This window comes from Penicillium roqueforti (genome assembly GCF_015533775.1).
Source record: "Penicillium roqueforti strain LCP96 04111 chromosome Unknown scaffold_19, whole genome shotgun sequence".
NCBI lineage: Eukaryota > Fungi > Ascomycota > Eurotiomycetes > Eurotiales > Aspergillaceae > Penicillium > Penicillium roqueforti.
In genome coordinates, this window is record NW_024067583.1 from 337,020 (window position 1) to 363,489 (window position 26,470).

At 49.5% G+C, this 26,470-nt stretch overlaps 10 protein-coding genes across 10 annotated transcripts; 5 read left to right on the forward strand and 5 right to left on the reverse strand.

Annotated features, from left to right (window-relative positions):
- Positions 1-571: 571 nt before the first annotated feature.
- On the reverse strand, positions 572-5,825 carry LCP9604111_6908 (Sec7 domain protein; the record flags this gene model as incomplete). The annotated part of the gene is made up of 3 exons (XM_039074881.1): positions 572-4,685; positions 4,814-4,829; positions 5,810-5,825. 3 exons carry the CDS (start codon positions 5,823-5,825, stop codon positions 572-574), a joined length of 4,146 nt encoding a protein of 1,381 aa, XP_038927209.1.
- Positions 5,826-5,875: 50 nt separating this feature from the next.
- LCP9604111_6909 (unc-50 family protein) lies at positions 5,876-7,018 on the forward strand (the record flags this gene model as incomplete). Its single annotated transcript, XM_039074882.1, has 4 exons — positions 5,876-5,979; positions 6,032-6,135; positions 6,308-6,645; positions 6,707-7,018. The coding sequence occupies 4 exons, from the start codon at positions 5,876-5,878 to the stop codon at positions 7,016-7,018; spliced, it is 858 nt and encodes a 285-aa protein (XP_038927210.1).
- A 322-nt stretch (positions 7,019-7,340) lies between these two features.
- LCP9604111_6910 (PDGFA associated 1 family protein) lies at positions 7,341-8,585 on the reverse strand (the record flags this gene model as incomplete). Its single annotated transcript, XM_039074884.1, has 6 exons — positions 7,341-7,964; positions 8,032-8,099; positions 8,161-8,187; positions 8,229-8,275; positions 8,401-8,427; positions 8,581-8,585. 6 exons carry the CDS (start codon positions 8,583-8,585, stop codon positions 7,341-7,343), a joined length of 798 nt encoding a protein of 265 aa, XP_038927211.1.
- Positions 8,586-8,661: 76 nt separating this feature from the next.
- On the reverse strand, positions 8,662-10,062 carry LCP9604111_6911 (putative MFS monocarboxylate transporter; the record flags this gene model as incomplete). Its single annotated transcript, XM_039074885.1, has 1 exon — positions 8,662-10,062. One exon carries the CDS (start codon positions 10,060-10,062, stop codon positions 8,662-8,664), a length of 1,401 nt encoding a protein of 466 aa, XP_038927212.1.
- A 751-nt stretch (positions 10,063-10,813) lies between these two features.
- Positions 10,814-13,737, reverse strand: orlA (putative alpha,alpha-trehalose-phosphate synthase subunit Tps2; the record flags this gene model as incomplete). Its single annotated transcript, XM_039074886.1, has 3 exons — positions 10,814-10,980; positions 11,034-13,284; positions 13,339-13,737. The coding sequence occupies 3 exons, from the start codon at positions 13,735-13,737 to the stop codon at positions 10,814-10,816; spliced, it is 2,817 nt and encodes a 938-aa protein (XP_038927213.1).
- A 791-nt stretch (positions 13,738-14,528) lies between these two features.
- Positions 14,529-16,094, forward strand: LCP9604111_6913 (uncharacterized protein; the record flags this gene model as incomplete). Its single annotated transcript, XM_039074887.1, has 1 exon — positions 14,529-16,094. The coding sequence occupies one exon, from the start codon at positions 14,529-14,531 to the stop codon at positions 16,092-16,094; it is 1,566 nt and encodes a 521-aa protein (XP_038927214.1).
- Positions 16,095-16,554: 460 nt separating this feature from the next.
- LCP9604111_6914 (DNA repair protein SMC6) lies at positions 16,555-20,543 on the forward strand (the record flags this gene model as incomplete). The annotated part of the gene is made up of 12 exons (XM_039074888.1): positions 16,555-16,638; positions 16,690-17,622; positions 17,670-17,897; positions 17,948-18,507; positions 18,566-18,659; positions 18,710-18,975; positions 19,026-19,682; positions 19,731-19,833; positions 19,888-20,046; positions 20,103-20,245; positions 20,295-20,343; positions 20,397-20,543. 12 exons carry the CDS (start codon positions 16,555-16,557, stop codon positions 20,541-20,543), a joined length of 3,423 nt encoding a protein of 1,140 aa, XP_038927215.1.
- Positions 20,544-21,084: 541 nt separating this feature from the next.
- On the forward strand, positions 21,085-22,736 carry dhh1 (DExD/H-box ATP-dependent RNA helicase DHH1; the record flags this gene model as incomplete). Its single annotated transcript, XM_039074889.1, has 3 exons — positions 21,085-21,125; positions 21,175-21,247; positions 21,297-22,736. 3 exons carry the CDS (start codon positions 21,085-21,087, stop codon positions 22,734-22,736), a joined length of 1,554 nt encoding a protein of 517 aa, XP_038927216.1.
- An 831-nt stretch (positions 22,737-23,567) lies between these two features.
- On the forward strand, positions 23,568-24,867 carry LCP9604111_6916 (putative mitochondrial tricarboxylate transporter (Ctp); the record flags this gene model as incomplete). Its single annotated transcript, XM_039074890.1, has 9 exons — positions 23,568-23,600; positions 23,653-23,707; positions 23,759-23,779; positions 23,828-23,959; positions 24,008-24,155; positions 24,204-24,461; positions 24,522-24,557; positions 24,610-24,759; positions 24,810-24,867. 9 exons carry the CDS (start codon positions 23,568-23,570, stop codon positions 24,865-24,867), a joined length of 891 nt encoding a protein of 296 aa, XP_038927217.1.
- Positions 24,868-24,911: 44 nt separating this feature from the next.
- Positions 24,912-26,262, reverse strand: LCP9604111_6917 (putative mitochondrial translation release factor (RF-1); the record flags this gene model as incomplete). Its single annotated transcript, XM_039074891.1, has 3 exons — positions 24,912-25,913; positions 25,960-26,132; positions 26,181-26,262. 3 exons carry the CDS (start codon positions 26,260-26,262, stop codon positions 24,912-24,914), a joined length of 1,257 nt encoding a protein of 418 aa, XP_038927218.1.
- Between the last annotated feature and the right edge of the window lie 208 nt (positions 26,263-26,470).

Genomic DNA, 26,470 nt, shown 5'->3' on the forward strand with positions numbered 1-26,470 from the left:
TGTATTTGGATGTATGGGAAAAGTTGAGAAAGTTGAGAAAGTCGCGAAGAGATGGATTTGTAGTGTTCAAATTAAGTGAAGATGAAGGTCTGACTTGAATTCGAACATACTTGAAAGTCATCTGGCAAGAGCATATGGCACAGGAGTAGACGAATAGTGTGGACACGGCCAGGATAATGTAATGGTATTGCCACGCAGTATATATAACATATTCATTACTGCCACGCGCATATCACTCGACTATACAACAAGCATCGAGAATCGAGAATCGAATCAACAGAAATATACAAATCGATGACATTCATATGTAAAAACGATAATCATGGTATCCATAGCATCACATCACCATCCCAAGCATTAATCGGAATAATCCACCCATAACAGAACATTAATAGGAAAGAGGTATACTAGACAAAGTTGTATCAAACAAAAGTCACGAAAAAAAAAAGAGAAAAGGACCAAGATATCGGGCCCTTTTGAAAGGTAGGTATCATGGAGTTTCCCCAAGCCAGAAAAAAAAGAAGTATATACAGCCGGTTCATTAAAAGGCGAAAAGAGAAAGAGTGTGCAATTACGCTGCAACTTCCGTAGGCTCAATGGTTGCCTCCTCATCCACTTGGGGGTAGTTGGTTGAAGCAAGAATTCTCTCTTTAGAGCTGATGGCGTTGCGTAGGGAGTCGATATACGTGCGAAACTTAACAATCTCACGTAACAGATACGAAGATTTCCGTTCCCAGTTGGCCATGGCTTTAGCGGCGTTGGGGTGGCGTGGAGAGAATGCAAGGTTCATCGCAGAACGCAGCTCATTGTGGCGAGAGAGATCATCTTCCACGTTCTGCACGTAGCCCTGCAGGGCCTTCAACTGTTCCTCCTCTGTCAGGTTGGAGGCGACCATGCTTTGCTGTGGTGGGCTCCAGTCACTGATGTTGACCCGATCCGCGGGAAGTCGGGGCCGCACACCCTGATGATCCATGGAGCTTCGGATGGAGCTTTGAATACTTGGCCGTGCGCCTGACGAAGGCGGCGGGGATCGATTTTCACCGCCGATCAGCGCGCTGTTAATGACACTGTCGCTCCATCCATATTCAATATTGCTGATGCCTCCTATCAGTGGTTGCTTGGATAATCGCGCGCTCCAGTAGTTGGCCGTGGAGACAAATTCTCGGACAATCTCAGGCGTTCCAGCTTGGAAGAGATGAACCGCCCCAGTGGGCAAACTCAGGGCCCAGACATGAGGACGAGACTTGGAGTATCCAGGCGATGGTAAGGCACTGGCAATGGTCTGGCGCAGCATGAACTTCCAAAGCTCTTCTGCATTTTCCGTCCAGTTGCCACCACCGACTATAACCCCTCCGCGCTGTTTAGACTTTTGTCGCATTGACTTGGTGGAGTTGTTGAACGAGAAAAGACGCATCCAGCCTTGCTGTATAACCGCAAAACAGTCATTCCAGTTCCGGTCCTTGGCCCGTTTGTCCACCGCGTCTAGATGATGCTTGTGTTTTAGGCTCCCCTCCTTGGCCCACGGGGCGCCGGCTAGAGCTAACGTATCATCTTCAAGCAGAGGGGTCGTTCGCTCGGGCTCCTCGTAGCTGTATACCGAGGTAGCAGAGTCCTCCCTGATGATGGCCTGACTCAGAGCATTGGCAAACCCGATAGATTGTTGGTACTCGCCGCGAGGGAAGTCTGAACCAAAAGAGTCTACAGACGCTGAAGTAAACTTGCCTAAAGAATATTTACTCCAGGTACTGGACCCAGTCGGACTCCAGACAGATTGGTCGTCTAGGCTGGTACGGCTGGAGCCCATCGCCGAAGGAGGATAGAGCCTCCCAGCCCGAGAGCGGGGTTTGGATGACCATCGTGCAGCTCCATGGCTTGAATTGGCGGAACGACCACGAGGAAAGATATCAGAACCACTCTTGCTAATTGTGCTAGGGCTCCTGCGAAGAGTGTTGCTAGAGGGGCCCAAAAAGTTGTTGGAAGACATGCGAGATACTTCACGTTCTGGTTGGGCACCGAACAAAGGCAGTTTTTGCTTTTGGATCGATGTGTAGAATTCCTTGAGTACTGCTTCAACCTGTTGCTCCCAGGCTCTCACTGTTCCGGTGAATGGCGTATTAACCAAAGGCCCAACATCATTTGCACCGCCGTCTCTGTCAAACAAGCCGTGGGTGACCTCTGAAGGGAAAGTTGCAGAGCGTGCCGACGTAGGGGCAGAGTGCGCTTCATGGGATTGAGCCTTGGACCGGTTGACTGGACGCAACGTCTCAAATCCCTCCGGTGCGGCATCCATTGCGACTCGGTGTATAGTGGGCATGGTATTTCGAACGAATTGAGATTTGGTCATTTTTGAATCGATGTCAGCCATATGCAGATCAGTGTTTAGTAGCAAAATAGAATAGCAAATGGTATGGACAACGTCAGTAGCTTTGAAGCCATGACTCGGGTTGCAATCACACCATCTGGTGGAAAAGGCATCCAGCACTCGATCCACTTGTTGAGTTTCTCCCTTGAGCACCAAACGGTCGCAAAGAGCCCGAAGAGAGGCCACAATGTTGAGATTAGACCAATTGTACAGTCGCATGTATGCTTCACGGACCATTGCCCGATCAGGGTCACCCAGCCAAGCGGCAGCAGACTCGTTGCCTACCATCTGGTCCTGGCTGTCGAAGAGCCTCTGTGCTTGTTCTCGATCTGTAGCTGTGGGTCCATCTTCAATAGCTTCGCCAGGTCCATCTGCCTGATCTTCGGTGTCATCAGACTGAGAGTCTTCCTGTTCAATGAGTGGGGTGTTCGCAGCGGTCTGATAATTCGATGCTGTTGATATAGAATCAACAGGAGATTCGCAAACCCTGTCCTCGGACGGAAGCGCCAATCTAGCGACATTGATTTGAGGAATTGCGACCTGTGATTTGATGCTGCGCGAGAAATTTTCCACAACGGGGGACAGGGTACTAGAGGCAGTAACACTCTGAGACTTTTCCTGCAAAGCCAAGTCTGTGAAGACTTCGCCAGTTGAAGATCGATCCTTCTCTGTAAGAGGCGAGATGTCCTGACCACGAGAGGCAGTTGAGGGCTGCAGAGAAGTCTTCGGTTTGGGAGCTCCAGGAGCTGAAACACTTTCTCTTTTCTTCTGCGCCTGCAAAAATGCCGGTTGTCGAATTTTAGCCTCCCAGTCCGCATTTTCTTTCCGGTCTGATTCCTCGTCGAGATAAGGATTCATGATCTGCCGCAGGCTACTCACAGGGCTTGGAGCCGCCATATTATCCATAGTCTGTGGTGCAAGATGTTGAGGAATAACAATTGGGGGAGGAGCATGGTCAGGTACCGACCTCTTTCTTCTACGGAAGAACGAAGATTTCTTGTTCACGACCTGATGGGGTCCTGTGCGAGTTGAGGACGGAGAAGCACCTGCAGGGCTCTTAACTGCTTGCTGAGGTCGTAGCTTTGGGCTGGCAGTCATCCCATTGGTTTCTCTACTCTCATTTTCTTGTAAATGTGACAGATCGTTGGCGTTTATACTTGCTGCATCTGCCGGTCCAGGGACTGAATTCTTAGATCCAAATACACGCCGGAAGAAACCTGGGCGTTCTTTTGTGATTGGAGCAGTATAGTTGGTGGAGATGTTGGCCGAAATTGTGGTGGTTGCCGTTGAGTCTGGGGGAGGAAAAGCCGGCTTGTTATAGGAGATGGTCGGACTGGGGGCAGGCGAGTCCAACGAAGCCGCAATGGTCGGAGGGAGGCCAAAATCCGTATCATCCATATTCTGGAAGTCGTTATCCCGAGCTCTGAGAGTTCCCGTGGCGAGATTTTCAGGCCGAACCTTTCGAACCTGGGGGGCATAAGCAGTTTTCAAACTGTTCCGTCGCGGTACTACCGGTGTCCGCGCGGCAGCAGTTGCTGGCGTCCTGCCATAATCGTGAACCTTTCGTGGTCCTGCCGGGACACTTGGGGTGGGTGCAGCATCGTGATCGTTGTACAGCGTCAAGTCCTGCCCGACACTGGGATCAGCATAAGGTGCGAACGCTCGTTTTGGCCCGCAATCGAAGCTGGCTGAACGGCGGCCCAAGCCATGATCTGCTCGTGCTCTTGGGATTGTGTATGAGTAGTCCGCGGTGGAGGATGAGCTTCCTTTGCTGTCTTTTCGGGTAGTATTTGTTCGTGGCATAGTTCCGATACCCCCGCGCGAGCTTCCTATCTGCCTCGGTGTCTGGTTATTGGAGCTACTGTTGCTGCGTCGGCCCTTCGCTGTGATTGTTGCGTAGCGATCATTCCCATCTTCGTATCCGTAGTCTGGTTCTGAGGACACTGACGAGGAGAAGGTGTGTCCGCGGTACCGGCCGTGCGAATCGGATTCTTGTGAGTAATGACTGTGATGGTCGGTTTCGAAGGCGGAATTGAAAAGACGATAGTCGTCCAGAACAGACGAACTAGAGGCGAATTGATCGAGCGAAAGAAGCATGTTGTCGACGATCGACGTTCGTGTAGCATGTTGCGGGGATAGAGAGAGATCATGCGGGTCTCGATCATCCGACTCACTGGTTCTCGCTGGATTATCCATGACATCTGGGAAAGCATCGCGGATGGAAGGTCGCTCTGGGTATCCTCGTTTGGAGGGCTTGTATCTTGCGGTTTGGGAGGGTGGTGTATGGGGAGGAGAGTACGCCTCCCGTTGGGACATTATTGCGCTAACCAATGTTAATTATTTTATTTCTTAGGCTGATCAGATTTCCAATCCACACAAAGGGAATGACAGGCTCATTGTAGTAGTTGAGGGGGGATGGGGGGATTCGGAGCCACTCGGTTTCCAACATACCAGATCTCTTGCAGGTCTCACAAGGTAATTGACTAAACTGAATTCGACCTGCAGTATCCGATTTGACGAATTGAATGGTAATTCACTTGGTCATTGTCCCACGAGGCCAGGGATGTAAAAAAGAAAGAAGATCAAAGGAGTGTAAAAGGGTGGGCAATAGCAAGAGGAACAAGAAACCGGGGGTGGAACGAACTCCTGAGAGTCGGGGAGGTTAGGCGGGAACTTTTTAAAGCCTCTCCGCTACTGTATTGGTACTTTTTTATAATATGAGACATACATAGTTAATCAGGAAGAATTTAACATATGATATTGAATAGAAACATGCGAAGGGGGAAATTGCTTGGGTTTTTAGGGATCTACAGATTCAGGGGTTTCATACATGCATATTCAGGGCTTATATAGTTACTTTAGGTCGACTTGAATAGTAGTATGTTATAAGATATGGATATTAGACAGCATATATCAATGCTCTTTGCCTTGCAATCCTTCAAGCACAATCTACAATCTACAATATGTTGTATAGCCAAAAGTACACAAGTGGAGCTGTGGGGATGGATCATGGAGCTCTTTGTATGTTGATTTCCGTGAATAGAGATAGATCTCCGTAGAGACAGTTATAGACGAATGCCTGTGTAGATATAAGTGAATCCCAGACTAATAACTAGAGCACTCCCTATATCTCTTTCACGGTATACTACCCCGTATCCATGTGAACTAGTGTATGTATAACTCAAGTCTTATAGATTGGCCCCTTGCAGAGTGGATTATCTGGAGAGGAACCCTTTTCCAGCGGCAATGACACCTGTTCAGAAGAGACATGAGTTGAGATCTATCTAGATTGTAAATCCTAGTAGAAGAGGGTATCTTATACAGAGTACTGTGTCCATCAGGAACTACATAAAACATAAAATCCAAAAATCAACAAATGACCGATATACCCAACACGTGATCAAGAAGATGACATAACCGGGCCCAACTCGCATCGGATACACGTACAACAATTGAACTGCATTGTGAATGCTCCGAGATTGATTTCCCTCCTCGAAAACGGGGTCTAAGATCATGAACCCTCACATCTCTGTCCCCCGCCAACATGCCGGCCCTGCCAACTTCGGCTCAACACCTGCAACCCGGTCTAGTGTCCGCATGCCGCGCTTCTTCAAGAGGTAGTAGGACCAAAGAATCCCGGCACGAGAGACAATCACTGATATGGGACAGGCTTTTCAAATTCCCACAAATGGACTTTGAAATGGCAATTTGGGAGATGACCTCGTTGCTGATCGCACCCAAGAAGGTATTCAAATCGATATACTACCATGTAAGTGGTCTCTATCCTAACTGGCCCTCGAACTATGCTGATCATGCTATCTGATTTAGAAACGTGAGTCTACTTATTATTCCAAACTTGGCTAGTGCCTCGATTGAACAAGCACATACAACTGGCAATACCGGTTACTATCGTCCCAGCCGAGCACTATTGACGCCTTGGAGCAGAAACCAAAAACACATGGCACCGGCCTGATCCGTCATTCACCTACCTACTATCATTCTTCCTCCTCCTCACAGCCCTCGCATGGGGCCTTGCTTATACGCCAGGCTTCGGCGCAATTATACGACTCGCTTTCCTCTTCGTGTTCGTGCATTTCATCGGCTCGTCACTGCTCGTCTCGACAATTGGATACTTTATCATTGGCCGTCTATTCGGTCCGAACGGAGCTGCCGCCTCTCTAGCTGGCCTGCGGGGCTCCCGTGGCCGAAGACGAGGTGCCGCTCAGGGCTTGTTTACTCAGCCAGGGGAGAAGGAGCAATTGGAGTTTGGATATTGTTTTGACGTAAGACTCCCTGCCATAAATTCCGTGGAATCTCCGACTCACTGACACTGTCGTTGCATAGGTATCCAACCGGGCCTTCTTTCCTCTATATCTCCACCTCTACGTGGTGCAGTTCCTCCTTCTGCCGCTCCTCACCCGCAGCCCGAGTAATTTCCTGGCTACTTTCCTTGGAAACTCGCTTTACCTCTCTGCTCTCATTTACTACACCTACATCACGTTCCTGGGATACAATGCTCTCCCATTCCTGCACAACACAGAACTTCTGCTTGTGCCTATCCTCATATTCGCCGTTATGTGGCTAGTCAGCCTGATTGCCGGTTGGGGCATTGTCATGCAAGGCCGCAGCGTTGAGGGGTTGTTCTGGGGCGTGTGAAGTAGCAAGCTTCCCCCGAATTATATCCTCTCCCTGGGATTTCCATTCCCTGTACGAAACCTGAAATATCTCTTTTGTCGGGCTCATCCCTCCTCGAAAAAAAGCCAGCCCCAAAATGAGGCGATTATCTAATGCTATGGGGGCGTCAGTGTACATGATTTCAATTTACATGATTGCGCATATTTCCTACTGTTTGATTGATTCCAGATGTCCAATGTGAAGAGTATCTCAACTGTTTGCTTTGTTTTTTTTTTTGTTGTCTAGATGTGTAACCAACAATTCGACCCAAGTCATGACCACATATAAAGCGAAATCCACAAGCTTATTTCTTACCAACTTTCTTAGTCTTCCCCGAAGCTGCAGCACGCAAACGATCCTCTCGCTGCTGAGCGGCATCGGCACGCTCTTTGGCTTGCTCGTCCTTCTCCTCCTTCTCGGCCAACTTGCGCAGACGCTCCGTCTCACGCTGCTCACGGATAACGGCGAGACGAGCCAGATCCGACTTCGCCTCGTCAGTCTTACCCTCGGCGTGCAGCTTCTGGTAACGTTCACGGGCCTGCTGGGCCTGGACGGCCTCGCGCTCCCGTCGGGACAACTGCGAGATATCCTTGACCTTAGCGGGCTTCTTGGGCTCAGCGGCGGGGTCGGCGACGGGCTTCAGGGTCTGCGAGCGGGACTTGGCAGTGTGGTTGGGGTTGGCGGGGAGCTCGCCGTCGGATTCTTCCGAGTCTGAAGGGGGTAAGTCGCCCGGTTGGGCGGGTCCTTGGCCTCGCTTCTTCAATGCGGCTGCCTTCTTAGCTTTGGCAGCAGCGCGGCGCTCCTCGCGGCTTCCTGCAGCTGTGGATGACTCGATCGGCTTGAACTCGTCCTCGCTGGATTCCTCGGAGCTTTCTTCTTCGGATGAAGAATCTTCGTCACCCGATGACTTGATTTGCTCACCAGGCTCCTATGAGAGGGATGTTATGATCAGGATGCTGTACAAATTGAGTTCATTGGGGCTGAAGTTCACTTACCCGCCAGAGACCCATTTGATTGCCATCCTTGTCTAATGGCTGAAGATCTCTGCTGAAGTGCTTGCCTCCTATTCATCGTCTGATCAGTTTCAAGTATCTCGTACTTATGCTCAGGCGCACACGACATACCTCCTCGAGTAGGCTTGGAGAACTTTCCTCCACGACCACGGGGCGCCATATTGATATGTAGGAAATACTTGAGAGCTTGAGAGCTTTGGTAACAAGGCTGAAGTAATGTATATCTCTATATCGAGAACGAGTTAGCGGGTTCTCATTGAGGGGGGTTTCGCACACAATGAATGGAGGGGCAGAGGCGGGGTGTCGCTTCAGAGTTCCTCCAGGATGGGATCAAAATAACAAATCACTTACATGGAGAATTCAAAGTAGTTTAAAGATCTTCAAATGTTGTAAAGGATACAAAAATTCGAAGGGAACAAGTTCGCGAGTTGTCAAGTCACCGCGCTCGCATTAAATCACATGTGGAGACGTTTTTCTTCTCCGTCAAACCACAAGTCGTTGATTTGTTAAGACATACAACATGCAACATACGACATTTGGGATATATGTATAGCATTATCATTATATCTTCTATATTCCTATATACTATCTATTTTATCATATTCTCATTCATCAGACTCGAGCTATACCAGTGCCCACCTTGGTCACTCGAGCCCCAATCAACGTCAATCCACCAAGGAGGACCGCAGATCCCATGAACATCTGGGCGTACAGGTAATTGCCATTATCACGAACAACTAGCTCACCAGCAATAGGAGACCCTATGAGGGCTGCCACTGCCACCACGCTGAGTACCATACCCATGCGTACCCCGATCTTCTTCATATCAGTCGTGAGGGTGCTGAGGGTCGCTGGGAACAACGATTGAATACCCGCAGCAAAGAGGCCATAAAACACAGCAAATGTCCATAGCCCGGACAGGCCGTGGACTGCCGCCCAGCAGTAGCCAACCAAGGCCGTCGCGAAACTGAACGGGATCAACAGGTTGAGAGGACCGGTGAGCTGATCAGCAAGCAGGTTGGGGACCAATCGCCCGACCAATCCGACTCCGTTCATGACTAGGAGCAGATCAATAGATCGATCACTTGACACGCCGATGATGTTCCGACTGAAACTGCCGATGTAGAAAAAGCCGACATACAGGCCCCAGAAGTTCATGAACATGCCAATCGCAAACAGCAAGTAGGGCAGCTCGGTGAAGGCAGCCCACTCGACAATCGGACCAGTCTTACGTGGAGGAAGACGCTGCTTAAGGAACAGCACACAGGGAGTCAGCGTGGCTACCGAGATAAAGCCCAGCGTTCGTATTGTCCACCCATATCCGACATGGGGCAGCATCTTCATGACAACAGCCGGGAAGACCAGGCCCCCCGTCGCAGAGCCCGATGCAACGAGGCCAATAGCGATGCCACGGTTCTTGGCGAAATAAGTCGAGACCAAAGCTAGGGTTGGGCAGAACATGAGACCACACCCAATTCCTTGGCCAACACCCTGTGCTAGGAATAGCTGCCAGTACTTTGTGCAGAGCGAGGTCATGAAGATACTGAAGCATTCTAAGATAGCACCGCAGGCCAGAGTAAATGTGAAATAACCGGCATCGGTGGCCCTGCCGGAGAAAGTGCCAATAAAAAACAACAAAAAGATCTGGATACTCCCAACCCAGGAGATATCTGAGGGCGGATGTCCCAGTGTCTGGGAATAGTATGTCTGGAAGACGCCGAAGCTATTGATATAACCCCATGTATTGAAGATGACGAAGTGTGCGAGGGCAACCTGCGACCAAGCCTGAAATCCGCCGTCCGGAGGCGGCCCGAGATCTTTGCCAGATTCCCGAGTGCGCACCGCCGAGAGGGTACGGCTCAAGGCGCTGGTGTTGGTTGGTATGTGGGAAATGTTGAGTTCATGTCTGATGGTTGATTCTTCATCTGAGGAATGGCGAGTATGGTCTATGTCCTTTTCGTTCTCTGTATGTTCTTCGGTCATACTTGAGGGTTTCTTGGATATATTGGCCATGTTAGAAGTTGACATGGTTCCTTGATGCGCCTTGTACATGTAGGAGTCTTCCAAGATAACAAAAAACTTGTCAAATGAGTCAAGTCAAAATTGGGGAAAAATTCTTATAACGGGGATCTTTCCGATCGTCGTTCGCAGAGATGGCCGCGCCCTTCGGATGACAGGTCCACTTCCGAAGTTGTAAGCGTATCTTTTTACGTTGCATCTATATTGTATCTATAGCTAACTCCTATTTTCCAAGTTGAATAGCCTCTAATATCTACATTATACATGTATCTATATATCTTATATTGACCCCACACTCACTTGATATGGCGCAATCCCGGGGTCCCCGCAAAACCGGCTCTCTCGGATAGTTCTAGGTACGTCTACTCTTTGTATGTGACATGACATTTCAGGGAATTCAATGGCTTTCTTTCTAGCACGTAAATACATGTGAGTCTATACAAAATCATGGCAAAAAAACCTGTCGTAGGAAGGTGAAAAGCAAGGGAGCATAAACCGGAGCCGAGCTAAACCCGTGTTGGCGGAGGTAATGCTTGGATAGCAAGCAACCTTTGAACTAGTGCAGTGTCTTAATATGGGACTAATGGGCCGCTAGCAATAGATCAACCCATCTTCAAGATCGTGTGATAATTTCCGGCATGCGGACCTGAAACGGATGCCAAGGCTAGATTCCCCGATGAAGCATGGCGTATACTTGGCTGTGGCGGGTAATCATCGGTTTGTTGGCCAAAGTCTTGTTCAAATCTCAGTGATCTTGGTTGGCGCTGCTAAAAAGCATTTGAATTGACCCAATAACATCGGCCGGTTCCAATAAGTGCCAGCTGGCATCGGTCTGCTTTGAGCTGGCGCCCACCGTAACTGAGTAAACGTGGTCGCGTGGTAGATCAAACTTCTTGAGGGCTCGGAACATATCTAAATTGAATGTTAATCCAGGATCTCAGCATCAATCAGGTGGGCAATTTTACCTTCATCGGTGAAGTCATCACCCAAACATAGGATGAAGTCCGGTGCCTTCCCCGGGGCCGTGCCATATTCGTCAACCAACCGGGTGGCGATAAATCCCTTGTTCACAAAGGTTGGCCGGACCTCTAGATTGGCCTTGCCTGCCATGACTTCCACATCCCATCGTTTGGCGACAGTGTCCTCCAAAGCCTTTCGACACTCGCGAGCCTGGAACGCACCGTACTCTGGGTCTGCACGACGATAGTGCCAGGTCAATGCTACCCGTTTCCGTTCAATGAATGAACCTTGTGTTCGCTCTGTGTAATGTTGGAAGACATCAACCACTTCTTTCTGCCATCCCATGTCGCTTTTCTCGGCTAAATTCTCCCAATCCTCAGATCCGGGCTTTCGGATAAAACAACCGTGCTCGGCACTCAATCCTAGTTCTGGGATATGGCCCATCCACTCGTCCAGGAAAGCCTGGTCCCGTCCACTGATAATCCACACGGCATTTCGTGGGTCAGCCGATAGGCTCTTCAGAGTACGGAGTACCCGATCTGAAGGAATGGCTGCCTGGGGATCCTTGACAATTGGTGTCAATGTGCCATCGTAGTCGAACATGAACAGTCGTCGGCGAGCCTTGCGGTACTGCTTCATTAGTTTTGCGCGATCGAGTGCAGGTGTAGCGACGGATTGGTCAAAGGACGAAAGGTTGGTCAGTAGGCGATTGAGGAATTGCCTGGACCACATGGAAACTGTGTTGGTCACCACATGCTTGTATAACTGGAGGTGTTGCTCCTTTCGCTGGTCGGCTGGCATAGTCAATGCTTGATTGATCGCTCCAGCCACCCCGACTAGATCCCACGGGTTGATGTGGATGGCACTAGGCAGGGTGCCCGCCGTTCCGGAGAATTCGGAAAGAATCAAAGGGCTGTGGTTGGTTTGTTGACAGACAATATATTCCAGACTCGTTGTGTTCATGCCATCTCGCACCGTAGTGATCAAGCCGACATCGGCTACACGCAACAGAGCGAAATACTCGCGTGGAGATAAGTATTGCGGATAGTACTGCACGGGCGAGAAACTCAAAGAGCCAAATCTTCCGTTGATGGTCGAAACCAAATTGGATATTTGGCCAGCAATCTTGTTGTCGTCTTCCTTCTCCTCTTCCACGCTAGTTGGACTGGTCACCTGGATGAGGACGACTTTGTCACGCCATTCCGGGTAGCGCTCCAGGAAAATCTCGAATGCCTGTAGCTTCTGCGCGACGCCGCGAACACTGTCGAGTCGATCGCGGCCGACGATGATTTTCTTTCCAGCGTAGAGCTTGCGAATGCCCAACACAGTCTTCTCGATATCCGGAGCCCCAAAGGCGGCTTTTTGAATTGAACGTGCGTCGATGCCAATAGGAAAGACATCTACTGCAACATGGGCGCCGTAGGCATCCACCCCGGCGGAGTTGGACTCAAAGCCCAAAACACGTGTGCAGCACGAGGTAAAGTGTCGAGAATAGGAAAATGTTTGGAATCCAATCATGTTGGCACCCAGGACTCCCTCCAGGATCTCCTTGCGCTTTGCAAGACACCGGACGAATTCGCTGCTTGGAAAAGGCGAATGTAAGAAGAATCCCACGTAGATATTCGGGATACGTTGCCGCAGCAGACTGGGTAGAAGAAATAAATGATAATCATGGACCCAGACCACGTCTCCTTCTTGATATTCCTGCACAATGCGATCCGCAAACAATTGGTTCAGGCGCAGGTAGTCGGCCCACCACCGTCGCTCGGATCGGCCATCTGTCGGGCCATGTTGCTTGTAGTGGAGTAGAGGATATAACTCACGTTCGGCATAACGGCGCCATCTCCCTTGGTCTTTCAGCATAATAGTCTCTTCTGGTTCTTCTGATGCATCCGACAACCACACAGGCAATACCCGGCCATGACGGCCTGAGCTCAATTGTTCATCGAGTCGTTCTCGGTCCTGTTGGGTGACACTAATTCCCTCTACCAGCGGATGAGCGGGTGGCTTCTTGGTTCCGTCCACGGGAACCGGTGCGGCAGCCTTGTTCAATGCTTGGTTGGCAACAAGGTTACTGGGGGTTAGAGGTGCGACTACAGAATTGGGATGTATTTGCTGCAAGGGTGCTTTCATGTCCACATCAGGCTCGACCTCTCCGGTCCAGCCTACTAAGGTGTGAGACCAAGATGTCTCATCAGATGCAAGATGTGCAAATGAATCGAACAGCGCCGAAGTACCGGAGCGCGATTTGAGCGTCTGTGATCCGGTCAGCCAATACGATCTCCCAAATAGACGGAGTCATCCACGTACCCAGTCTGATCCCGATCGAAAGCTGAGCTTGTATGGTATGCAGAAAGCGGCACTGATGAGACGGCCACTCAAGCGAAGTCCTGGGTGTTCTAGGCGTGGATCAGTCTCGGGAGATTCAGCGGTCAAGCTTAAGCGGCGCAGCAAATCTATGCCGGATGATGCTCTCTCTGCAGTCTGCACTGGCTCTGACTTAGTCTCAGACGGGTCGGCGGTTACAGCGTTGGCCCTGGGGAGATTGTTAAAGTATGAAGGGGCCTCGCTCGACGTCTTCTCCAGACTGGGTGTCGCATTTGTCGCTTGAGTGTACGCGTCATTTTTGAGAGCCTTTAATCCGGGCCCAACGAGGACGGGGTTTGGCTGGTCATCGGGCACCTGCGCGGGGCTCTCTGATTCAGACATGACGAGCAGATGAGCAGATGAGCAGTCAAGCAGTCAAGCAGTCAAGCAGTCAAGTAGTCGAGCGGTGCTTATGACGGGAAGATGGAGGATGAGATCCGGTATGGTTTGATTAGACTGTGGGAGTTAGACTGCAATTGTTACATGCACCAAGGTCCGGGGAAAGCTTGACGTCGGTGGGTTGAAAATGGGGAGATGATCAAGGCTACATACCTCGGGGGATTAGGACTGACTGGATAAGCAAGGTCGGGAGGGGAATGAACTATGACAGCAAAGCCATGGACGATGTAAAGAAGATGATCAAAACAAAAACAGATCGACTATAAAGAAAGGAGGAACAGGGAATAGTAAGGATGGAGGGGCAAGCGGTGAAGTAAAGTCGTCTTATCGAGAGTTATCGAGGGAAATGGCCTGGAAAGCGATTAGACCACTTTTCAGGACAAGATCTTCGGGTTGACAGTGAATAGGGGAATAACTAGAAAATAGAAACAGTTCGAAGACGAAGATGAAGAGAGTATGGAGGGGGATAGGTGGATATTTCCTCAGTGCTACGTCATGTATGGATTTCTTTCTCTTTCTATGCGCTGTCGTATGAGGTCCTCTATGCACTTGTGATCTAGATGGAGGTTTCGATGTAGAACATTCATCCATGCAGGTATACATCGCAGATATAAAAAAACAGAACTTGTTAGAATGCAACCCCTTTGTCACATGGCGGTTTCGGCCTAAGGCATACATTCTCAAATAGTTCAAGTTGTGCAAAATACCCTTAGGAACCTGCATGCATCCTCGGCATGGTGACATCCACTCCGGTGTCCTTTGCTCTCTTCAAATGCCCTAAGACTGTTATGCAGCTTCCGAGCCTACCTTTACGCATCCGTCCCTCTCACCTCTTTCGTCCATTCCATAGCTCTGTTGCGGTAGCCAAGACCCCCGATGTCTTTGCCAACAGCCTGCGAAAGACCCTAGAAGCCCATCGGTCCACAAATCGGTCTCGTTTGATTCGCAAAATTTACCCCGTTGAAGATCCCGCCGGACTCTGGCGGCCTGAGATCCCATCTAAGAGTCGCGCGGACTACCAACCAACCGTGGAACCAGCTCTGCCGGACTCGGAATATTCGCCGGATACTCCTGACCCGGGGTCTAAAAGACGCCAGAAAAAACGCGCAAGTCTTGTTGATATACCGTCTCACCAATCACTCATCAGTCAACGTGGAGAAGATGCGATTCAACCTGCAGGGACAGGTCGTCCGGCACAGAGTCCATGGTTGACAAATTTGGAGCTATCTCGCGCCAATGCCGAGATCACTCTGGATGCAGAAATTCGAGCATTGCATCAATATCTGAGCCTAAGAGCTCGGGAACGAGACCGCGTAGAGAAGCTCAGGACAGAGGTAGCTTCACTTCTCAAAACAGTGGTCCCACATGCTCCAAGAGTCATTGGATCCCACTGCACTGGCCTTGTACTGGCGCACTCGGATCTTGACTTTATACTCCCATATGAAGACCCTTCTAGATCACTAGAACGTGATCGAAGACCAAGCCCTACGCGGCCTCAGATCCAAGATGCCCACATCCGCCTTCTGCGTCAAGTCCAAAGAGCTCTACAGCACACCGATATATTCGACAATGTCAAAATATCTGACAAGCGAAACCCTTCACTATCAGCTCGCCACCGGCCGACTGGACTCCTGCTACAATTCTATTGTGGCGAGGATATCCCTGCCATCACGGAGTATCTGCAAGATTATCAGGCCGAATATCCTGCCCTGCGACCTCTGTACGCAGTAACACGTACACTGCTAGAGGCGCGTGGCCTTTTTGGCTCATCGCAGGCGAGCGTTGGGCCGGATGCGCTAGCCATGCTAGTCGTGGCATTCCTGAAGATGAACCATGGCCGGTTTCCCGGGCCAAATAGCTTGGGTGACCAGTTTCTTGCTCTTCTACAGTTCTATGGTACTCAGGTTGACCTCAAGTCTGTCGGTGTCGCCGTGGATCCCCCCGGGCTTTTCAGCACAGACATGTTGCCTGTAGCTCGCGGGGCTGATGAAACTGCCCACCAGCGCGGTCAGCGTTCTCTGATCAACGTCAAGCGGACCGCTGCGGGAAAGCGGAACTTTCTTGTTGCGCAACGATTATGCATACAAGACCCTACCCACTACATGAATGATCTAGGCCGGTCGTGTACTCGGACTTCTGAGTTACAGAGTGCATTTGCAGCTGCGTGTCAGCAGCTTCGTGACGCATGTGATGAATGGGCAAGCGATGGCAATATCAAGAGTTCAAGTGTCCTTGCCACTACTCTACAGGCTAATTTTGATGGACTAGAGAAGGTGCGCAATCAACTCGCGTACCTCTAGCCAAAGGAAGTTGTAGTCTAGCGGTAGATCGAGCGATCGGCTATTCAAAATAATATCGCCTATACATCTGGCCAACACATGTAGAACTCGCTATGCGATGGGTCTCGTCTATAGTTTTGGTTATCGGAGTCTCTTTGTGGTCACTGGACAAAGAAACACTGGATGTCGTTGTCCCCTCGGATTTCTACAACATATTCATAAGCAAAGCAATTTCGATTCCCTCTCTTAGTTTCATCTTTCCTCTTGAACTCAGCAGCAAGACAAAAGAACGCTGAAGGCTACGTTCTCACTCGGGGGTGGTGCCCATTTGATTACTAAGTCTGTTTCACGCGGACGCGACGCGACCTCGGGCTTATCAGTTCGTGGGGTTTTCGTGGCAGAAAACCGCGACAATCAGTCAAGACTGACGAGTCCGTTCGCTATGCTAGCCGCTGGCTTTGGTTGATAACTATTTCTTCAAATGTCATCCCGCAAGCGCGTGCAGAAGTCTACGGACTCCGACGAAGAAAGCGATGGGTCCAACCAGCCGGCCATGAGTTCTTCAGTACGATTCCAGCAAGTATAACTTTAAGCAGAGCTAAGCTAACAGTCACAGAGAAAACGACAGCGGACAAATTCAGAGAGCTCAACAAACTCGGAATCTTCAACCTCTTCTGGCGCTGATACCAATACCGATTCACTTCTAGCAGTCAACGACGATGCACTTCTCGACGACGAGGACGAGCTAGAGCTCCGCCAGACCCAGATCATACAAGAAAAATACTCGCATTTGATCGACGAGGCCAATGTGCCCGCCGATCATGGAATCCTCGAACGCGTTGAGTGCTACAATTTCATGTGCCATGATCACTTCTACGTCGAACTTGGTCCTTTGATCAACTTTATTGTTGGAAAGAACGGTAGCGGCAAGAGTGCGATCCTGACAGCGATCACCCTCTGTCTAGGTGGCAAAGCCTCTGCGACAAATCGTGGCCAAAGTCTCAAAAGCTTCATCAAAGAGGGCAAGGAAAATAGCACGATCATCGTTCGCATCAAGAATCAAGGCGAAGGTGCCTATTTGTCAGACGATTTTGGGAAGACCATTATTGTCGAGCGCCATTTCTCCCGAAGCGGCACCAGCGGGTTCAAGATCAAGTCAGAGAATGGGCGCATCGTCTCGACTAAAAAGAGCGAGCTGGATGCTATCACGGACTATTTTTCCCTGCAGATTGAAAACCCTATGAACGTACTCTCTCAAGACATGGCCCGTCAGTTCCTAAGTACATCAAGCCCGGCTGAGAAATATAAATTCTTTGTCAAAGGCGTCCAGTTAGAACAGCTCGATAACGACTACCGGTTGGTGGAGGAATCTCTTGACTCAATTGAAGAAAAGCTCAGAACATCAGCCCAAGACGTACAGGTCCTTCAAAACCGCAAGGAACTGGCCAAGAAAAAGCTCGACATCTCTGACCAGCACGATTCTCTGAGAAAACGGATCAGAAATATCCGAGGCCAAATGGCCTGGGCTCAAGTTGAAGAGCAAGAAAGAGTCAGTCCCACCCTACTCCCCGCTTTGATGATTGACTGACAAGACAGATGGAAATTTCACTCACCCAACAAATCGCCGAGGCGGATCAGAAAATTGCGGAGGCCGAGTCTCGCCTTACTAGGTTTGATGCTGCCTTTGATGAAGTCACCGCGGAGGAAACAGCTGCCGGTGAACATGCCTGGCGAGCTGCCGTGGCAGTGAATGAGGCCCAAGAGGAAAGAGACAAAATCAAAGAGAAATTGGACAGTGAGATGGCCGGCCGGCATGACCTTCAGGTACGTCCTTCGAGTCACCTTGAAATACCTTCTCTGACTGTTTTTTATAGGCAGAGCAACGCCAGATTAGGGAATATCTCAAAGCGGCCGAGTTGAGAATCCAAGAAACCCAGCAAAAAGTCGATGATGAGAATCAACGGCTCGCTGATGTGAGCGATGGTGGCTACACTCGAAAACAAGAGGAGTGTGAACAAGCCGCCAATGACGCTTCTGCCGCCAAGAAGGAATACGAAGAGCACCGCCAAGGTGCCGCTCGCCTACGGGAAGACATTGAAACAGCCAAGCGAGATTTCACCGAAGCGAAAGGTCCGCTTGAACAGAAAAAACGCGAGATTAGTCAAGCGGAGAACCAACTTCGGAACCTCACCAAAGAAGGTGGATCGAGACAATCGGGCTTCAATTTCAAAATGCCGGCACTCCTCAAAGCCATTCAACAGGAACAATCATGGGAATCGCGCCCTGTCGGCCCAATTGGTCACCATGTCACTCTGCTAGAACCGAAGTGGTCATCTATTTTGGAAAGAGTGTTTGGTGGCACGCTTGCCAGTTTCATCGTTTCGTCCAAGAATGACATGAAACTTCTCTTCGACATCATGCGGCGTGTCCAGTGGTAAGTTTTACCAGGGGTCCTATATTGAAACTGAAGCTGATCTGACCTGACCTGATAGCAATTGTCCAATCTTCATTGGCTCTGGTGGGCGTTTGGACACCTCAGCACATGAACCAGACTCCCAATACAAGACTGTGTTACGAACACTTCAGGTAGCCACCCTCTCCCGTTCCACGATTCATGGAACGTGCTGACCTTTCAGATCGACAATGAATTAGTGAGGCGACAACTGATCATCAACCATGGGGTTGAACAAATGCTGTTGATCGAAGACGTAAAGGAAGCCTCCGCAGTACTATTCGACGGTGCGCGACCAAGAAACGTTAAGCGCTGTTACTCCATTGACGCAAAAGATCGACGTCGAGGAATCTATCTCTCATACAGCCGAGCCGGAGAACCGAGTCAGGCTCCTGTTATGGGGTGGACCGATGGTCCGCGCATGAAATCCGACGTGGCCTTGCAAATCAAGTAAGTAAGCCTCCTTCCCCGAAACCTGTAACAGTGGCTGATGGCTCTAGCGCACAACGCGACATCATTGCCGACCTCCAACGCCAACAGAACGACATCGAACAGTCATTGGTAACTGCCCGGTCACGCATCGAAGCCTGCAAACAGGCATTGGTCCGACACGGAAGAATTGAGAAAGATTTGCAAATTCAAATGCAACGAATGGAAGATCATGCCGAGGCACTTAGAGACGCCTTGGATAAAGAGAACGCCGAGGATGGACGCATTGATGCCCTTTTAGCAGCATTGAAGGAAGCCGAAGATGAAAAGCTGCTCAATGAGGGATCATACAAGGATAGTGAGGCAGCCATGAAAACCACATTGCAGACTCTCAAAGAAATCCGGCGAGAACTGGCCGCCAAAGATTCTGAACTTGGAACCCTCCGAGAAAGACTACAAGTTGCTGAAAGCGAGCAAAATCTTGTCAAAACGAAAAAAACGGAAACTCTCGACGAGAAGAACGAAGCTGTTGGACTTATTAACCAAGATAAACAGACCAAGGCTGAAATCGAGGCGAGAAAAGAAGCGATAAAAGCACGGGTTATTGAATACAACGAAAAGGCCAACTTAGTTTCTTCTCGAGTTCCTGTGGACGAAGGAGAAACACCCGGTAGCCTCGACAAAAAGCTTGATAAATTAAGCCGTGATCTGGATCGTTACAATTTGGAGTATGTCTCTTGCAGCTTAGCGTTAGCCATAAAACTGACAATCCATAGGTTGGGAAGTTCTCGAGAGGAAATTGCTGCTGAGGCAACAAAGACTGCAGCAACTTATGATCGAGCCTTGCAGCAACTTGATCAATTCTCGGCCTTGAGTCGGGTAATTACCCCCTTGTTTTGTTGGTTTCTTTGGTCTAATCTAATATTCGTTCAGGCCCTGAAAGATACCCTCCAGAACCGTAAGAAGAGATGGGAAATCTTCAGGGCGCACATCTCGTCTCGAGCCAAAGCCCAATTCACCTATCTCTTGAGTGAGAGAAGTTTCCGTGGTCGGCTTCTGGCCGACCATGCCAACAAACTTCTGGATCTACACGTAAGCCTGTTCACCAGAACCCCAGAATAGACCGATCAATGCTGACTACTGTCTAGGTTGAACCTGATATCACCAAAGATGATAGCACCGGGAGAGATGCAAAGACACTATCTGGTGGAGAAAAATCTTTCTCACAAGTCTGTCTGTTGTTGTCTCTCTGGGAAGCCATGGGATCTCCAATACGTTGTCTTGATGAATTGTAAGTTTTGTTCATGGTATGGTTTGGGTCTTCATGCTGACTTCGAAAGTGATGTGTACATGGATCATATTAACCGAAAGATGGCGATTGACATGCTTGTAAGTGTCACTTCTCTTTCCTAGGGCTCTTTACTGACTGACGAATGTTCTAGATGGTTGCCGCTAGACGATCTATCGGACGACAGTTCATTCTGATCACGCCTGGTAGCAAGACCGATATCACCATCTCTGCGGATGTCAGAGTGAAGGAGTTGGCAGAGCCAGAGCGTGGCCAGACGACACTAACCTTCCGGCGCTGAACTCGTCAATTCTCGGTTAATCTTATTTGCAGCGAAATACCCTTAGGAAATGCCATGTTCTTGCCATATTTTAAATTAGTTCCACACCTTGTGTCATGAATAAAATCGTAGTTGTAGTCGAGTGACACGTGACCATAACCAGAGGAACGTTTAGCTTCACTCTTTACCTCAAACCTCTTCGCTCCCCGCCATCATAATCTCAACATCTCCTACCTTCGTACCTTTTTTCCCCTATTTGTCAACAGAGCTGGTTTATACCATTCTTTATTCTATCTGTGAACTCCCCCAGCTTTGGCATCAAAGATCTTTCTTGGTTCCACACAGAAGCTTCATATCATTGAATACCTGATCTCCCATTTCCTCCAACCCGACCTTATTGGTTTCGACGAATATCTCTCTTCTCCCCTCCCGTTTCCGTTACCTCGAACCTCTGCCAAAACATTCCTATTCTAACTTCCGCGCAACCATTTCACACACCTTGATCGCAAACAAAATCGGTCACCTCACTTGCTCCCCACCTCCTTAGCACCTTATCGTCACAATGGCCGACGCGCTTGCTGCACAACTCAGCAATACTAAGCTGTAGGTCGATCTGTTTCCTTAGTCCCTAAAACAAATCTGACTAGACCAGGGAAGCAACTTCAGAGCAAAAACTGCAGGACACATTGAATCTCCCCCCCAAAGATACTCGCCCACAAACTGAGGTGAATATATTGTGACTGCCAGTCAATGCTAAATACTGACTTTGACTAGGATGTTACTGCCACTAAAGGCCTCGAATTCGAGGACTTCTACATCAAACGTGAACTCATGATGGGCATTTTTGAGGCTGGATTTGAAAAGCCCTCCCCTATCCAAGAAGAGACAATACCAGTTGCCCTCACAGGCAGAGATATCTTGGCCCGAGCTAAAAACGGCACTGGAAAGACTGCCGCCTTTGTTATTCCAACTCTCGAGCGCATAAACCCCAAAAGTACAAAGACCCAGGCCTTGATTCTGGTTCCCACACGAGAGCTCGCACTCCAGACATCACAGGTCTGCAAGACCCTAGGCAAACACCTTGGTATCAATGTTATGGTCACCACCGGTGGAACTGGCTTGATGGACGACATTATCCGGTTGAATGACCCTGTTCACATTCTTGTGGGAACCCCCGGACGAGTATTGGATTTGGCTAGCAAAGGTGTCGCCGACTTGAGCGAATGCCCGACATTTGTGATGGATGAAGCAGACAAGTTGCTGTCTCCTGAATTTACTCCTGTCATTGAGCAACTTATGTCCTTCCATCCCAAGGATCGCCAGGTCATGCTCTTCAGTGCCACTTTCCCTTTGATTGTCAAGTCATTTAAGGACAAGCACATGCGTAACCCTTACGAGATCAACCTTATGGACGAACTTACCCTGCGTGGTATCACCCAGTACTATGCTTTCGTTGAGGAGAAGCAAAAGGTTCATTGCTTAAACACTCTTTTCTCCAAGCTTCAGATCAACCAGTCAATCATTTTCTGCAACTCAACCAACCGAGTTGAGCTTCTAGCCAAAAAAATCACCGAACTCGGCTATTCGTGCTTTTACTCTCATGCTCGGATGCTTCAGCAGCACCGTAACCGAGTCTTCCATGACTTCCGCAATGGCGTATGCCGCAACTTGGTTTGCTCTGACCTGTTGACTCGCGGTATCGATATTCAAGCGGTCAATGTTGTGATCAACTTTGATTTCCCGAAGAACGCGGAGACTTATCTTCACCGTATCGGCCGTTCGGGCCGTTTCGGACACTTGGGTCTCGCCATTAACCTCATCAACTGGGAGGATCGGTTCAATCTGTACAAGATTGAGCAAGAACTAGGCACTGAAATCCAGCCCATCCCGCAGAATATTGACAAGAAGCTTTATGTCTATGATTCTCCTGAGAACATCCCTCGACCCATCTCCAACCCTCCACCTCAAACTGGAGCTGGATCCGTGAACATGAACGGAGACCGTCAACCTCGTCGGAACAACAACAATGGGCAACCACAGAGTCAACAACAGGGTCAACAGCATGGTCAACAGCATGGTCAATACTACAATAATCGAGGACGCGGTTCTTATCGTGGTCGTGGACAGGGCCAACGTCGTGGGGCACAAAATGACGCCAACCGGATTACCTTTGGTCAACCAAATCCGGGTCAACCCCAGGCGCCTCTTTCTTAGGCCCGGACACGCCTGCACAACACTTTTCATATCGCTGCGCTTTGGTTTCCTCGATTCTCTTATTCTATTCCGCTCTATCTTCGAGATCTTGTCGGGCTATCCCGGCATTGATTTTCCGGTCATAATGATACGGGAGTGCAATGTATCATATGTCTTTTTCCATTCAGGTCCCTTGTCCAATGAGTTGGATCCTTGAGGAAGATGCATTTTCGGCGCCTACGCTCTTCGTTTTCCGAGGCTGTATTCTGTGTTTCAAGGACTTGAAGGATTTGCAAGGATTTGCAAGGGCGTTCTACAGGACAAGCGTCTCATGTGGCTTTTTTCCCCCATGGGCTCCTTTTTATTTTCCCGACGCAACGAGTGATGATCTCACCCTTTACCAACCTTTTGTTGGCAGCCTGGAGTCCTCCCACCACTCTACCATGCTTAACCTCATTCCTGCCTACGCTCACTTTGTGTGATTGCCGTTGTCAATAGACACGGTGCACACAACTCTCCCACTCTCCCACTCTAAAAAAAACACCAAAAAAAGAAGGAAAAAAATGGAGGAGCACTAGTTGTCTAACGGATCTATTTATATCAGCTAGTGAATTGACAATATCCCTCCAATTTGTTCCACTGTAGTAAGTTGTAGGACCTCGATGCAGTCTTCGTGTGTATATATTATTCCCATATGAATGCGTTTTGTAAAGGAACTGGTCTCCTACTTCCCTGGCTGATTCCACTGATTCCATAGATCCATCGACTGCGGGAATGGCACGTGCCGAGGGCCGTATATTGCTGGATCTCCGAGTTCGGCGACCGCAATTCCTCCAAACCACCAAAAAGAAAATGGCGACGGTGAATAAGGATCACAAGGGAAAGGTTTGTTCTCCAGCCAAATAATACAGTCCACTTGAAGCTCACCAATAATTAGCCCAGTGCCCTTCGCTCCATCCTTGCGGGGTCCACCGCCGGAGCCGTGGAGATCGGTAAAGAGCTCAATGACCCCTACCAGGCCGCTAGCTAACCGTATACTGCAGCGATCACATACCCGGCCGAATGTATGACCCTTTGAATGTCTTCCAACGATTTTTGCTAATGCTACGAAGTTGCAAAGACCCGGACGCAACTCAATCGCCAGCTTACCCACGGCCAAAAGCTACCATGGCCACCGTTTGGAAGCCAGTGGTATGCAGGATGTACAACACTGATTATCGGAAACTCGCTCAAGGCCGGAATTCGTGCGTCTACCTTCCGCGATTGTCTGGGGCAGCGCTGATGTATACTAGGATTCGTCGCTTTCGATGCCATAAAATCGGTTCTCCAGGATGAGAACGGCAAAATCTCAGGACCAAGGACGGTTGTTGCTGGATTTGGTGCTGGATTCACCGAGTCTCTTTTCGCCGTCACCCCCTTTGAAAGCATCAAGACTCAATTGTACGTTTTCTGTCCTATTTCTGGCTAGCTCTACTGACCGAATTATAGGATCGACGACCGAAAGTCTGCCAAACCTCGGATGCGTGGTTTTTTGCATGGTAGCAAGCTCATTTTCCAAGAAAGAGGTGTCAAGGGTTTCTTCCAAGGCTTTGTGCCCACCACAGCAAGACAGGCCGCCAACTCAGCAACCCGATTCACGGCCTACACAACATTGAAGCAGCTTGCAGAGGGCTATACGGCGCCAGGTGAAAAGCTGGGCACTGCAGCCACATTTGGAATTGGTGGAATTGCAGGGCTCATCACAGTGTAGGACTTGATCTCTAAAGACGATGGGCAAAAAGACACATCCAAGCTAACATGACTCAGTTATGTGACCCAACCATTGGATACGGTCAAGACAAGGTTAGCATCCCCACGCGCGCTAATGGTATATATAAGGTCCTAACTATATTAGAATGCAATCAATCGAGGCCAGCAAGCATTACAAGAACAGCATTGTTTGCGCAACAAGAATCGTCAAGGATGAAGGTGTCCTCACTTTGTGGTCTGGCGCCATGCCACGGCTTGCGAGATTGATCATGAGTGGAGGAATTGTGTTCACTATGTTCGTGACCAACCCAAATCGTACTATGAATGTTGCTAACCGCTGGGCAGGTATGAGAAGACTATGGAAGGGCTGGACATCTTGGATCCGGAGCGAAAGTATTTGTAGAATATCAATACATGGTATCTCTGTACATCAAAAGAACAACTCTGCTATTTACTCTTTGCGTTTGCCATGTCCTCGGCAACCATGGCCTCAACTTCCCTATCGGCTATCCAAGCCCGCACACTGTCCATCACGGTATCCAAACCATCACCGCCATCAAGAATACCATCCAGATTGTGGACGGTGATACCTGTACGATGGTCGGTGCAGCGACTTTGGCCAAAATTGTAAGTTCGAATCTTATCACCTCGACCCATTTTGGCCACACCACCCAATATACCTCGTCTGAGCTGCATAAGCTCTTGCTCACGAGCTTCTTGCCGGGCTTCGGCCAGCTTTGCCCGTAGCATCTGCCACGCCTTCCTCCGATTGGCCTGCTGGGATCGTTCATCTTGCATGGAGACAACCGTATGAGTAGGGATATGAGTCAGTCGAATGGCGGACTCGGTTTTGTTGACGTGTTGCCCACCAGCACCTCCAGCCCTCATCTTCTCAACCCGGACCTCTTGCGGGTCAATATAGTAATCGCTGCTGGGGTCTTCAAAGTTCATGGCACTATCCATCTCACTGCCGTCCTCTGGGAAACTCGGCAAGACCATTACGCTGACGGCGCTAGTATGGGTGCGACCCTTGGTCTCGGTTGCGGGGACTCTCTGCACCCTATGTACCCCCGATTCAGTCCGTAATATATCGTATGCACCATTGGCTTCAATTTCAATTACCGCTTCAATGAGACGGTCGTCGGACGCGCCGACCTCTGTGTCCTGCTTCAATATTGTTGGGCGGAGGCCCCTTCTGGAGCAAAAGGCAACGTACATCCGTAACATCTCAAAAGCAAACAAGCCTGCTTCATCTCCACCTGCACCGGGTCGGATTTCGAGCAAACAAGGAAGGTCTGCAAATGGATGTCGCGGAATGAGAGCCTTCTTCAGTCGGTCTGATATCGTAGGCAAGGTATCGCGACTGCTCTCAAGGTCTTCTGTTGCCAAAGACCGTAGTTCGGAGTCAGTGTCGGGGTCGTTTAATAGGGATTTGAGCTCGACGATAGACTAACGGAGTTAGTAGGGCTCCAACAAAGCTTCCCAAGGCGCTTACATCGTTGGCATGGACCCATTCTTTCAAGATATTTGCAACCGGTGCCAGTTCTCCGGCTCGTTTGGCCGTTTTCGCATCAAAGGATTCTCCCAATCGCTCCGCAAGCTTTGTATGTTCATCTGCAAGTAGACGTGCTCTGCTTAAAAGAGCTGGAGACAAGGCATAATCGGATGCTACGTCGCAATTTAGCATTGATCAGAAAATAACCGGACCGGTCTTACCGGTATGTACACCTCGCAAGGGAGACAGTTTCAGACCAAGCCTAGGCCGCAAGATATTTCGACATATTGACTTGACGAGCATACTTCGAGTCAGAGTGTGAAGACCAAGATCCGGAGCGAAAGCGATTGGAGATAAATTCCATGTCACATGACGGTAACGGATCAATACGAGGCGTAAAGGCCACGGAGTATGCTCATCCAACTTCCAGTTTCTTGTTCATTGTTCATTGCGCTTTGTACTTTTCTCTTTTGGCCTAACTTCTTTGGATTATGCCCCTCTTCTTGTAGTC